The 14,110-nt window shown below is 35.7% G+C and overlaps 2 protein-coding genes across 3 annotated transcripts in view; both read left to right on the plus strand.

The window, feature by feature from the left end:
- The window catches only part of LOC102592816 (uncharacterized), a 6,194-nt gene extending 2,431 nt beyond the window's left edge, over nucleotides 1-3,763 (plus strand). The window contains exons 2-3 of the mRNA XM_006353159.2: nucleotides 795-905; nucleotides 3,219-3,763. Of these exons, the coding sequence (XP_006353221.1) occupies nucleotides 795-905; nucleotides 3,219-3,422 (315 nt within the window). The 3' untranslated portion in view covers nucleotides 3,423-3,763. The remainder of the gene's footprint in view (nucleotides 1-794; nucleotides 906-3,218) is intronic.
- Nucleotides 3,764-4,434: 671 nt separating this feature from the next.
- On the plus strand, nucleotides 4,435-13,173 carry LOC102593154 (uncharacterized). 2 transcript variants are annotated; one of them, XM_006353160.2, is made up of 14 exons: nucleotides 4,435-4,697; nucleotides 6,306-6,371; nucleotides 6,447-6,531; nucleotides 7,284-7,423; nucleotides 8,866-8,967; nucleotides 9,263-9,337; nucleotides 9,425-9,522; nucleotides 10,098-10,179; nucleotides 10,819-10,911; nucleotides 11,391-11,455; nucleotides 11,591-11,603; nucleotides 11,688-11,768; nucleotides 12,161-12,269; nucleotides 12,407-13,173. In XM_006353160.2, exons 1-14 carry the CDS (start codon nucleotides 4,563-4,565, stop codon nucleotides 12,583-12,585), a joined length of 1,323 nt encoding a protein of 440 aa, XP_006353222.1. In that variant the 5' UTR covers nucleotides 4,435-4,562; the 3' UTR covers nucleotides 12,586-13,173. The 2 variants fall into 2 exon arrangements, with proteins under 2 accessions (XP_006353222.1, XP_006353223.1); XM_006353161.2 differs by having other exon boundaries at nucleotides 6,447-6,495.
- The last annotated feature ends 937 nt before the right edge of the window (nucleotides 13,174-14,110 follow it).

Consider the following 14,110-nt stretch of genomic DNA (forward strand, 5'->3'; position numbering starts at 1 on the left):
TCAAAACCCCCCCCCCCCCCCCCACACTAATTGACCATTGAAACCATAGAATAGTTTATGTAAATATGAACCAATTACAGACAACTTGTTGAGGGGTGCTTTAGAGATCCTCTCTTTAGACGATGAAGTGCAAAGGCGTAAAATCATCTATAAAGAAGCGGTCACTTTTTTAAAAAAAAATCTAACTTTAAAAGGGGAAAATAGAGAGGAGGAAATATAGGGTCTTTTTGCTATTTGAGTATTAGGACTCCTTTCCATTTACATTTCAGCATTCTCTTGTCATCAGTGTCTTCCTTTTCTTCTAGTATATGTCACGCCTTTTCATCAACCATTATTTTTGTTACAAGTAATTAGAGATTTTGTAGATGAACTTGCACTACGCCCGTGCATAATTACTTCTTCTACTATTATGTTTCTCTGCTACTTTTGATTTATTTCTTTCTTCTTATATTTTCTCTTTTAGCTACTGTTTCTTCTTCTAGTATATGAGTGCTCTCTCTTTTCTTTTGCCACTTCTGATTCTGAGCTACAAATTGATTCTTTTTCCGATTAATTGAAATTAATGAATCCGGAATTTTAATTGCAAGTTGACTTTATAAGTAACAAATTCACAAGTATTTTTGTATTTGGGTAAATTATACACTTGATCTTGGAAAAATATGGGTTTTAGCTCTCACTTTTCGCTTAAAGCCTTGAGTGCCTTGTCGTTTCTGAGTCAGTTCTTGCAGATACTATCTTTGTGTAATCTTATACTCTAGCCTTCCTTCTTGTGATTCGATTTTCTTTCTATCCAGGCTGCAATGTTGGCCCAAAAGAACTCTGAGGCCACTCGAGCATTGGCATTGCAAGACGAGCGTCTGGAGAAGGAGCTTGGTGAAATACAAAAGGTTCTGCTGGCAATGCAGGTAAACTGTTGTTTAACTACTTTTCCAAGATTCACGTGCTTATTCCAATTTCCAAGGGGCATTGTTTTTTACAGGAAAATTTTCTGTGGTGGATTTACATCTTCAAGATGATAAAAGAATGCTTCCGTCAGACAATTCTTTTTTTAGGTTGTGTCTAGCATAAGATGTGAGGGTTTACTTTTAGATCCATTTTACATCTCCATTTTTGGCTGATTCTAAAGGTTAACCCATTTAGATGCAACTCATGATATGTTTAACACAGTATTGTGCATGATGATTGTTAAGTTGTCCCGCATCGGTTGTGAGATGTGGATTTTGGTCTTGGAAAATCCTCACCTTATGAGCTAGCTTTTGAGGTTGAATTAGGTCGAATGTCAATTTCTTTACATGGTACCGAGGCAGACCCATCTCAACCCTTGGTTAACTCGATGTTGAGCCCCCATATTATGTTGTCCATGCTCGAGTTGGCGATCTTGGGCATGTGGGGGTGTTAAGTTGTCCCACATTGGTTGTGGGATGTAGATTTGGTCTATTTGGTCTTGGGAAGTCCTCACCTCATGTGCTAGCTTTTAGGATTGAGTTAGTCCAAGGTTCATTTCTTTACTATTTAAGTTTGTGACCGTCTCATCTAAAAGTTGAAACTGTTAGCAAGAGCACACTATGAAATAGTTTTTTTTAAATGGAAGCGCTCTTTTAATTACTTAATTAATATTATGTGTCAACACGCCTTCTCACGCGTGGGATTGATTCTTTTTCCTAAGCCAAACACGTGAAACATTTTTCTTTTTGCCTTTTCTTTGGGGTGGCGTTGAGATTTGAAACCAGGACCTCTGTCTGCTCTAGTCCATGTTGAAGTTTATGACCATCTTATCTAAAAGTTCAAGCTATTAGAGAGAGCACACTTTTAATTACTTAAATAAATATTATATCTCAACCGTGGGTCTTAGTATAGTAGAACTCTAGAGAAGTTGGGTTGGTAACTATGATATTGATTGAACTGATGTATGGTGAAGGTGTGTCGTTGACAGAATAAACAGGAAAGATAAAGAAGGAAACTTGAGAAATAAAAGAGAAGTATAGTTGCTCAAAGATCTTCCAGACACACACCTAAGCAGGTGTAGATTTCCATTGCACGCAGAATCTCAATCCAAACCAGAAAAGGTCATCTGTTCCTAGTTTTGCTTAAAATATGGAATAATATGTTTCGAGTCTGGTAGGAAAATATTGGAATGGAAGGTTTTCTATTCATTATTTGACTTGCAAAGTCTAAATAAACTTGCATCCTTTTTCTCTTATCTCCTTGTGTTATCCATCTTCCTTCTGTTCCTGCATACTTTTTCTGATAATTTGATCTAAGTCTTTAATTCGAAACAAGAAAAGAAGAATACAGGCGCTATTGAAGAAAGTTTTCATTTCTGCACCCCTTCTTTTAGATTATTAAGATATTATGAATTGAAAGTTGCTATTAGTTAGGAATATCAAAGGTGCAAGGGAATATGTTCTAGCATAGCCAACCAATATGATATCTGTTCATTGCAGTTGTATAATTAGAAATGAAACAAGTTTTCAGATCTTGCTTTTATTTCCTTCTCTCTTTGTTTTTCGTTTCATATTAGTCGTTATTATTAGTTTATTTTATTGTTGTAGTTGCTGTCGGGAAAGTGAATGAAATTGGATAAGGAGAGTTGAGTCCCTAATTCAAATATGATACCAAACATGATGGAGAGGGTCAAAACAATGAGCATGGAGTGTTAATGACCATAATTTCAACTGTGTTCTTGATAGCTTTTTAAAATGACATCCTGAGCATGGACATGGTGCAACTTCAGCATCCTGAGGACATAACCTTAGATAGGAGGGTATGGAGGTCGCATATTAGGGTAGAAAGTTGGTAGGTAGTGGAACGTTGTCTTGCTTTTCAATGGGATTAGGCTTGGTGCTAGTCTAGAGCACCGTATCTATCGTAGTATTAGCCTTATTCATGTAGTTTCTTGCTTTTGTTATCTGTTATCCTCTGTTGTTTATTAGGTTTCGGTGATCGCACTATTTTGCTGATGTTACTGTTCCTTCCTGAATGCACTGCTTTCCTATTAGTCACCATGTTCACTATTGTTTTTCCTTTTCATCACTACTTTGATTTGCTAAACTTGATTTGAGGGCCCTTCAGAAATAGCCTCTCTACCTCCAAGAGGTTGGGATAATTCTACGTAATGAAAAATAGAGCTAATATGGACTTCTAAGCATCAATAATTTACTTAGAAGTTGTGTTAGTTGTCTTCACCTGACTCCTATTTGTTATTTACTCATCTACAGGACCAGCAACACAAACAGCTTGAATTAATTCTTGCAATTGGGAAAACTGGAAAGTTATTTGAGAACAAGCGAGGACTTAGTCAAGATCCAAATAAAAAATCAAATGATGTGTCTAATACAGCCGCGGATGGATTTCCACAGTTGGGAGTGAATCAAATTCAAGCTTTGAAGAGACAGCGGGAAACCAATAATGACAGAATCTAGTTTCTTTCAGTATAGACCAGTAAGATTTCTTCAAACGACGAAAGGGTTGATATGCATGGTCTCACACTTATATGGTTGAAGATTGACATATATTTGAGGAATCTTATATCCCTGTGCAGATTCTTTTCTCCTGGGTTTTTTTGAGCAATATCTCTGTAGGGAGGGAGAGGAGAAAGGTGAAACTCGATGTTCTTGTTCACGTTTATTTGACAACGTAACGTTGTGTATTAAGAAAACACAATTGATCATTCTATCTCCTGCAGTTCTGATGCTAATAGTTGTCAAATTTTGTTCTGGTATTGCAATGCCAAGAATGCTCTGGCATGTTTTCTTTAGCGTTTTGTCGCTTCTTCACTTCCTTTTTTTCCTCTCGAACTGCTTTGAAATGCTTTTACTTGAGGTAAGGTCTGCGTAAACTCTACCTTCTCCAGATCCCACTTGTTTCTCTAATCTTTGAAATGATGTGCTAAAAAAAGTATGCTGAACAATTATTCAAGAACAAAGTACAATTTTTTTCAAGAAACATAGTAAACAGTATTGAAGTCTCACTAATAAGAGTTCAGTAAACATTTGACGGAAATAAAACCATACTCAATTTTGACTTTTAACAAATGTAGAAAACTAAAAGTTGCTTAAATGATGCTTAAAGATACACGATTTTGGGTTCGAGCCTAGGTATGAAAGTGCTTTCCCTGAATGGAGCCTAGACAGCACGAATTCGGATTAATCAAGTTTCAATGCGGGTATGAACACCGGATGAAAAACTAGAAAAAAAAAATAGATGAGTCTTTTCTCAAACGAAAATGACATAAATGAGTTTTTTCTCAAAGTTGAGGGCATATTTGAGCCTAGGTACGAAAGTGCTTCCCCCAAATGGAGCCTAGACGCGAATTTGGATTAATCGGGTTTTAAAGCAGATACAGGTTTTAATGCAATTACGGACACCGAATGAAAAACCATAAAAAAATAAATACTATTTTTAACCTACTCTAAAGACGAGAGACCATTTTTGTGATTTTCTTTTTTCAAACAACAAATAAATACTCAATTCACACTCGTTGCTGTGCTTCTGTGTGTTGGAGCTGCTCTTTAATCAGTAAACCAGAAGGGTGAAGAAGACGAACAGAGCAAAAACTAAGAATGGATGGACTGAGGAAGCTAGAAAATGTACAGAAAATTATACAAATGATGGAGTCTCACGGTATCGTTAGTTCTTCTAGCAACACCCATAATGCCAGCTCTCTTCGTTTTCTTGCTGATGTAGTCCTTCTTTTGGTAAAGCTTCATTCTTTTTTGATTCTTGAATTAGTTTTTAGGCTCAATTTTCAGTATGTGTGTATATTATTTTTTGTTTGGGGATGAAATTTGTTTGAATGAAGTGGAATGGGTATAGAGAATTGAAATAGTCGACCCCAATTTGTTCAGGATTGAGGCGTTGTTGTTGTTAGGATCAAGATTGATGTGGGTTTTGATGCTTGGCAGTAATGAAAAACTGAAACCGGATTTTTTAGTGTGTATGTAGTTCCTCCGTTTCAATTTGGTTGTCTTAATTTCCTTTTTAGTCCGTTCCATAAAGAATGTATCTTTCTATTTCTTAGTAACTCTTTACTTTCAACTTTACACGTGGTATGTTTAAGACCATAAGTTTCATAAGTATTCTTTACTTTTTTAAACTTCGTGCCAAGTCAAAACTAGACAATCAAATTGGAATGGAGGGAGTATGTATTTTCTTGTGTTAGCATGAAATTTGTCCAAATGAAGTGGAATGGATATAGAGAATTAAAACAACCTATCCCAATTAGTTTGGGATTGAGGCGGTTGTTGTTAGGAGTAGGAACAAGATTGATGTGTTTTGAGACATGCTGACAATTAGTGACAGTAACAAAAACTGAAGAAGGGATTTGGGAGTTGCAAAGTGAATAAAGAAAGGAGCTTTGATGTGGTTACTTTGTACTGAGTTGAAAATTTCTACACCCTCTCAGAGTTCTCGTTAAAACCATTTTATTATTTTTAGTTATGCAACACTTCCTTACAGGATCACCAAAGCAGGCTCCTTTAGCTAGGTGTTACTTTACTAATTTAATATCAAGTAAAGGGAACTAATGTCTAAAACCTCCTGTTTTTCAGGGAGATCATTTCTTCTACAGCTAGATATTAAGTTATAGCAGGCCTAAGTAACCTCCAATAGCTTCAGCCCTTCTAGTGAAAATCTTTGTCACAATTTGAGTTCTTGCTTTCAATGAGACTTTCTTAGCTTGTTTAACTCTTTCTCCTTCACCAAGAAAGTTATCTAGTAAGCCAAGATCGTTGTATGTTGCTTACTGCCCATTTGAGGCCATTTCATAGAAGAAGACAATTGAGGTTATGGGTTCCATTTTAGCTGCACACAGAGTGACCCTATATATTCTTCCCCCAAATGTGGCTAACTTGGTAGCTATGATTAATTATTATTGACTTTGTAACTCTTCAGCAGAAGAGTGCTTTTGTACGCGGTTTGTAAACTACCAAATCATTATGGAGCTAGGATAACTGATACATACTCAAATCAATTCAAGATGTAGATAGTGATAATTACTGACTGCGGGAGGAATATGAAGACTCTGAAGGAGAGATAGTAATTACTTCTCGCCCTATAACCCTAAAGAACTAAAGAAGGCTTAAACAACGATCCACCTTCATTTTAATGCCTTCAGATATATTTCAGGGCTGATTATTTGGCGGTACAGTCGATAGGTTGTGTTTATCTTTTCTTTGATCCTTTGTACTGATTTTAAATTGGTTGGTATGTTTCTCCTTGTTTTACCCATGGATATTGCTACATCAGGATGTACACTAAGATCTACTTTCTAGTCACTTTCTAATATTATTCATATATCACTGAAGGTATCGCAATGCTGTGAACTTGACATTGGTGCCAAGTGCCAATTGATTATTGACCATGTGCCAAAGGTTTGCATCGAATTTTAGAAGCTCTTTCAATTGTGTGAGAGGCTGCAGTGAACATACATGTTGTTTCTTTGGCAGTTTTCACATGCTTTCCTTGAGGAAGCATTGCAGTGTGCTAGTGAGCAAGGTGTGTTCTACAGAAGTGATGACAGAGTCATGCACAGTACATTTTCTTTGGTTATTCTTCTCTTCGTTTCGTCCCTTGAGATTTGGTTCCTTTTATTTGTGTAATTGATTCTTCCTTGGAATTTTGATAAAAGGACTTGTATTGACTAGATCCTGAAACTTACTGATCCAAAAAGCAAAAAAAGAAAAAGAAAAAGAAAAAGGGAGTTCAAAAGATCTGATCATTTTGTTTCCATCTTACTTGCTAAATGATGTACTTTTATGGAAATGTGGTGGGCTTTTGATGCCTTTTCCTTGGTGATCTCCCACACAACATGACACATATCTTGTTCAAATATGGGATTAGTTTGTTATTTTATTTGCTTACAATTTACAGGTGCTACTAGTACAAGTCAATCTTTGACCTTCCCCTTACATCTGTATCTATTGCTCTCTTTCTCCCCATAATTTCTCAAAAAGTTGGTCATGTCTTACAGAAGCATAAGGTTTCTATCTTGGTCGATTTATGATAAACCTACATTAATAACTCACTAATGAAACGAGCACAAATGAGAAAAAGTAATGGGAATTGGGAGACGGGGTTGTCAAATACTTTGAAATCTGATGAGCCAAAATACCAAAAGCTTGTCATATCAGCTGGAGGCATTTCAGAAGTAATAAAATTTATGAGATTTTCCAGTTCCCCAATATTCATGTGAGAAGTGTATTGTCTTTCCTGGAATTAGCTTGCTCTTTCTTTTTACTTGAGCAGAGGGAATTAGCTTGTTTCAACCTTTAACTTTCTTGCAGGTGTTGAACAAATGGTAAATACCCGTCCACTTGATTGTGGTGATAAGATTATACCGGATCCATCTAAAATGGGATCCAAAGATATGTCAATGATTGGACTTGATGCTATGCAGCGAGCTAATTCTACATTAGAAGATTTTGTGAGTATTTATTTTCCTTGTGGATCTTAAGGATTGCTGTTTATCATACCATTTTTGGTCTCTGGACGTGTCTCTGTATATTGCTGGCAAACAACACAAGATTCTGATGATTAAATTCGCAAAGGTTTTTGCTGTCTTGTTTGTATGTTGGGGAAAACAGCGTAGTCAGCTTTTTGGCAAGTTGATATTCGATTATCGAGTGAACATCTCATCAATCTAGGACTAAGTAGTTTGCATGTTGGAGCATCTTTTTTTTCGATTCACATTACTCCACTACTTCTTATGATGTCGTATCAATTGTAGTTCTCATCTCTGAACAAGTTATGCTGTTTAGGACTTAAGATAGGGTGATTTGGTAGTTTTCAGACTCATCTTTGTTACTATCTTCATTTTAGTAATAAAAGGTGGACAAATGAAAAGATGGCGGCTTTAACTGTGGTGCATGTTGGGTTGGTGAACAGGATAAAGCAAATGGGTCTTCATCAAATAAATATTTGTCCTATTTGTGGTAAATGCCCGATGAGACTCTAGGTGAAGGATATCATCTTACTAATTATCCTACATTCATATTGGCTAAAATGGGACAAAGATTGATAAAGACAGCTGACTAAAATATCCCAGGCATTAATGTTGAATTGGAGGAATTGTATGAAGCTTGCTGGAAAAATGAGTACTGATATATATATAACATTATCAAGGATAAATAAAACCAGTAAAATGTTACCTTTCTAAGAAAAAAAGATAAGTACTCATTATTCACTTGTTCTAATGAATAACCGTTTACCAACATCTGATAAGAAGAACTGTACGAAAAAGAAAATTAACTATGGAAATGAAAAATATATCATTCATCTGGTCCTGCACTTTTACATCCATAGGCAGGATGACTGCCGTAAGTCATCTTGATGCCTTCACATTCCTTAACCAAAGGAGCACTTGAACTTTACCCTGTAAGCTTTTATTGATAATCCAACAAACTGGCTTCTCGCATTGGTGACTACCTTTTTAAGCATATATTGAAGGCAATTCTCTTCTTTCTTTATGCTAGACCCTTCTAGCTTGGAATAACTTAGAATGATCTTATGTTCTTAACCTTAACAATACCTGCTGCAAGTCTTTTATCCCCTTCTAGCTTGTAAGAACTGAGAATGGTGTAATGTTCTTAACCACTATAATTCTAACTCTCACTCTGGAGTTAAACTCTTGTGTTTCAGTCATCCAAATTTGCTTAATTTCTCAAACATCTTGTTGTAAATTCATCCATTGCCCTAACTCCGAAATCATATTGGAAAATTATGCATATTTGCTGACTTGCAAGACTGGGTTATTTTCTCTCTAACACCATGCATCAAATTATTGATGTTGGCCGACCAAGTTTTCTGTTTTTTTATTGCTCTAGGACCTTGAAGAAATAATAAGCTGATGTTAGTTTCGTGTGCCAGTGCAGGTCTTATTTTATGTTTCACAAAATGGATCCTCACCAACCTCAGTCTATGTTCAGATACCTACCGATACTTTCATTTACTGAAAGTTACATTTATCAGGTAAGGAGATTGACAGGCTGCTGATCGTTTTGGGTTGTAGCATTTCAATAAAATCTTGTTGCACGTGACACATCATGGAATTTCGTTAAAATACGTGTCGCTCTCGACATGAGATACTTTCCTTATTAACAACTGTGACTTCTTTCCTCTTCTGCTCACTCCCTTTTCTCTCCCCCTTTGGTTTGTTTGGGTAAAAAGGATACTACAGGGTAAAAGATCTATTTCTTTCCCCTTGGGTAGGTAAGAAGGGAAACATCCCAACCTCTTTCTAATTCGTATATCTTTCTTGATGCAGTTGGATAATTTAAATGAGAAACTGCTGCAGCCATCAGTGGGGAAGGATCGATCGTCATATCGTGAATACAGTGTGGTAGTACTACATTTCAGGAACATTTGAGTTATTACTTGCTTATAGTTGAATCCAATTCCTTATTTCTGTGTGTTCCATTATGTGCAGGAAGAAAGCTGGGAGCTTACATATGTGAGAATGATGACCAATGATCCGTTTAGACCTCTTTGTATTTTACTTCAGCAGCATGGGCTTTTGACAGACAGGTCTAACTTCATATAGCTATTTTCCTTTTCATCCTTTTCCATTCTGTTTGTGAAGCTCCAAACCATGCTAGAATTATTTTATCTCCTTGGGAACATTTTAATAAGAACTTTGCTTACTTCACTTTCACTGATAACTTCTCCAAAAAATCTTTTGAAGACCATTTCACTCATAGAATATCTTTCTGACTTCTTTCTTGTTTTGTTGCCTTTGTTACATCCATTGTACTGTTTACATTTCCTTTTTGTTCTTTTTTATCAGTTAGTAAGTCATTTGTCTACCTTTCTTACTCACCCGTGTAGTCCTCCCTAAAGAAAGTTTAGAAGAAGGTGATAGCACAGGAATGACAAAAGAAAGAGGGCAGAATCTGTCTACACCACATCTTCTTTTTCTCTCTTTTCCTTTTTCTTTGCCTCGTTTCGTGTATATGCTCTTTGAAGTTTGACTTCTGTTTTTGTGCTGAAGGTAGTTATTTTCTAAGGTAAAATACTCTATAGATACTTTGCTGGTCAAGTTTCCATGGCGTGAAGTGGTTCTTATGCTGTGACCTTTTAAGTGTTTTATTCACTTTGTTCAGGGTAAGAGAAGAGTTTAGTAGTGGAATAGAATATTGGTCTCTGGAGAGAAAGCTGTGTCATGCACTTGGGAGTAAACAAGAGGTATTGATTCCTTATTCTGAACAAATCGATCAAATTCTCACAAGTTTCTTATCTACTATTCCTTTCTGATTAAGATTTATCGGGGGATAGTCTTCTTGAATCTAATTATTCCAATGCCATGGACCTCTTACAGTCATTAATTGTGGTCTTTTATTTACTTGATTTTCATTAGGTCTTTTATTTACTTGATTTTCATTAGGTTGTGAATTAGAGTAATAACTCTAACCTATGCATGAATTAGGGCGTCAAAGCAATTCTTAGAACGACATATACAATATACAGACTCATTTGCCAGATCCAAGCTGTATAAAATACCTTTATGGATTCTAGCATATTGTCGGCGAAGTTCTATCTAGGATCTATGTGACCCAAAACTGAAATTTTGTATTGATAAGTGTATTAAACAATGGAGTCATAATCTTTTCATGTGTTTCGGGAAGTTAAAAAAAGCAGTTTCAGACTTTCAGTTACTAGATTACTTAAAACTGAAATCTTGTAGTGCCTGAAATACGTATATTTGATTTTTATGTTGCAAGATTAGCTATGACTTATAATCTTTCCTTTAATCCTGCGACTCATGTCCTATCGAGCCCCTATCTTATTTCCATGAATTGTTTTGATCAATGATTCTGTGAACAGATTTCAGTTGAAGATGTCATGAAGGCAATTCATCTGAAGTCCTTTGATTACCGGGTGCTGAATCTTCTGTTGTATCAACTGAGAGATGAAAAGGTATATCTCATTAGGAAGAAGTGGTCATTGGTTTCTTTAACATTTTGCTTTGACTAGAAACGTTCTGATATCTTTATCTTTGAAATGTAACTTCAATATAATTTTCCTCCTCTATAAATTGAAGTATATTGAGAGTTGCTAAAATTGTTTATAATTTACCATTTTCATATCAAACTACTGGTTCTTGAGATGACAACAACAACATACCCAGTGTAATCTCACCAATGGGTCTGGGGAGGGTGGTGTGTATGCGAAAGGCAAGAAGAGTTACTAGTTGTGAAGTACTCTATGCATAGTATTCCCAGTAGAATTTCTTAATGAGTAGTGTAGTAATCAATTGTTTTACGTTGTAGTTCGTGTTCTTGATTTCATGTATATAATTTTCTCAACGATAAGTTGACAATGCTTTTAGTCATATGCGTTAATCGTTTTATGTTGTGATTTTGTGTTCATGTGTTTCTTTTGAAACTGTTCTGCAGGTCAATGATATGCATATGGAATTTTTGACAATATCGGAGTTCCTTGTGGAGATATCCGATGACTTGTAAGTATCCGGTAAATTATGTTAATTACTTCCATTCTGATAGAGAAAAGTTTTTGTGCTTCCCAATTAATGTGGGTTTTCTGGTTTTCTTGACGTGATAAATCTGGATGATCTTAAATGACTGGATGATGCCAGGTTTGATTATGAGGTGAATCATTTAATTTCAATGGTTTGTTTACCCTCTTAAGTCATTCATGCGGGAAGATGAATTATTCCTTTTTCTTTTTCATAGGACGATGTGTTAGAGAATAGTTTCAATATTCTGCGCATGTTCAATGGAATTTATGGGGCTTCTGCAGCACCAACCATGCTGGTAAGTAACCGTGTTTGTTCTGATAAATGCTATGAACATGGTCTGGTTTGAGTCTTCAAAAAAAAAAAATCCATTTTGGAGCTTCTATTTCTTCTATAGGGACTTAAGTCCATGACTGGTTCGTGAAGAGTGCATTTGGGATGTTGTTATCGATCACATATTCTTGTATTTCCTTCAATTAAAACATCTACTTGTGAAGTATTTAGGAGAGTCGGGGACATTTGACCAATTTAGTTTTAGAAATGTCGGATTAAATCTTCCAAGGGGATGCTAACTGTTGAGATTTTACCCTACTGCAACTAAATGTTGCAATAAGTACTTGAACCGTGAAAGAAAGAATGCTCGAGATTTGTTTTTTTCTCAATGTAGAAGCTAACTGAAGCGAATTCCAGGCAAAAGTTATAACTGAAGCTGAAGAGAAGTATGATAGTCTTTTGAAAGCTCTCGATCCCGAGCTCTCTCTGAAGTATCAGAAGAGATGTGAAGAAGCTACTAAAGAAGGTAATATTTTCGCCTATTAATTTTTTTTACGAATCCTTCAACTATTTGACCCTTCAACCTATGATCTTTATTATCAGGATTTTGCTTTATTCCTTTAGAATTTGTCCAAATTTTAACTAGCTTCCTTTTATTGTTAGGCGGGAAGACGTCAGGTCCATCTCTTGGAACATGGAGTATACCTTCTGTTATTGAAGACGAGGAACTATATCGATCTGATGTTTTGAATTCGAAGCCATCACAGAATACTCGACAACAGTCAAGCCCTACCAGCCAGAAACCACTAAAATGGCAGCTGAAACAACGTAAATCTGCATAAACGAAAACAAAAAAAGACTATCTGGAGGTTAGCATCTAATCCTCCCCATCTACCATCATAGAAGCCTCCCTATTTGTCTCTTGATCCCTCATTCCACTCAAAGAGGGGCTCGCGTCTGATTAGCTAATTGGGTAGTATTATTCAAGATTGTTACTTTATGCTCTAAAACTAAACAACAACAAACCTAGTGTAATCCTACGAGTGAGACTTTATGTTCTACAACTCTTTATCAAAAAAGAAAAAAAACACTATGTCATTTCTTCCTCCCTTCTGCCTAAGCCTTGGCGACGGAATCACCAAGTACCTGTAACATGTACCTGGTAGAATAGTCAAGGTGCACGACAAGCTGACCAAGACACCACCATCCGAAGAAAAAAATATTACGCTTATTGATCAAAAAAGGTGAAAAAAGATTGCTACTTCATGTTCTAAAACTAGGAGTTATGGTATTTTGAACAATTTTTCTTTTTAAGGGTTGTTTTCTTGCACTGTTGTATATTTATTTCGTTGTGGTGGACACAAATTATGGTAGAAGGTTACAAAATGCTTTGTCTGACCTGTTTTGATATGCATTTTCTCTATCGGAAACAACCTGTCTACCTCCCAAGATAAGGGTAAAGTCTGTGTTCACTCTACCCTTCCCAGACTCTGCTTATGGAACTACACTGGATATGTTATTGTCGTTGTACATTATTTATTTGGATTTGGGAACAAATGATAACATCTACTGGTGCTGGTGTGAAAATGAGGACACTCAACATGTGAGTGAAGATGTAAAATCTATGTTTTTATGCAAAATATTCTTTGAAGATCTGACATGAATTGGCATTTTATCAAAAAAGCATCTTCAGAGTCTTACCTACAGCTTCTGCTACACACACTGCAATAGTAATAAGCCAAGAAAGAAAAACCAAATGTATTGAAACAAATCTTTTTTTTGGTGTGGGGCTTTTAATTATTGTCTTCTTCTTTAGTATGAGTCAATTAAAAGGAATCTTTTTTTCACCTTTTTCTAACATGGGGTGGCCATCCCATTTCTGTAAAATTCATGTTTTTTTGTTTGACTTCTATGTGTGATTACAATAATTCATAGAAATTTTGACAATCGTTTCACATTTACATTGGTTTATTCACTTCTTCTAGACTGGTTTATTTTATTATTTTTGTTTCTATCTGGTGTTCGGTACTCACATTGAAGTCGATTTAGTTTTGGAGGTACACATTGAAGGTAAAACGCTTTTTAATAAAGGCAATATCATACTCATAATTCAAACATGAGATTTATGACTAAGGGTGATTTGTCATATTCAGGCTCCATTCAAACTTAAGACTTTTGATTAAAGAACTTTTCATAGAAATTTGGCAGGGTTTAGTTTTTAAAGTTTTTTCCTATCTAGTGTTCGGTATTCACATTGAGATCGATTATGTTCAAATTCGTGTTGGAAAAGTACACAATGGGGGTAAAATGCTTTTTAACGAAGGAGATATCATATTTAATGTTCAAACATGAGACTTATTTGTTTGT

Source organism: Solanum tuberosum, unplaced genomic scaffold (genome assembly GCF_000226075.1).
Source record: "Solanum tuberosum cultivar DM 1-3 516 R44 unplaced genomic scaffold, SolTub_3.0 scf00152, whole genome shotgun sequence".
In the NCBI taxonomy this organism is placed as follows: domain Eukaryota; kingdom Viridiplantae; phylum Streptophyta; class Magnoliopsida; order Solanales; family Solanaceae; genus Solanum; species Solanum tuberosum.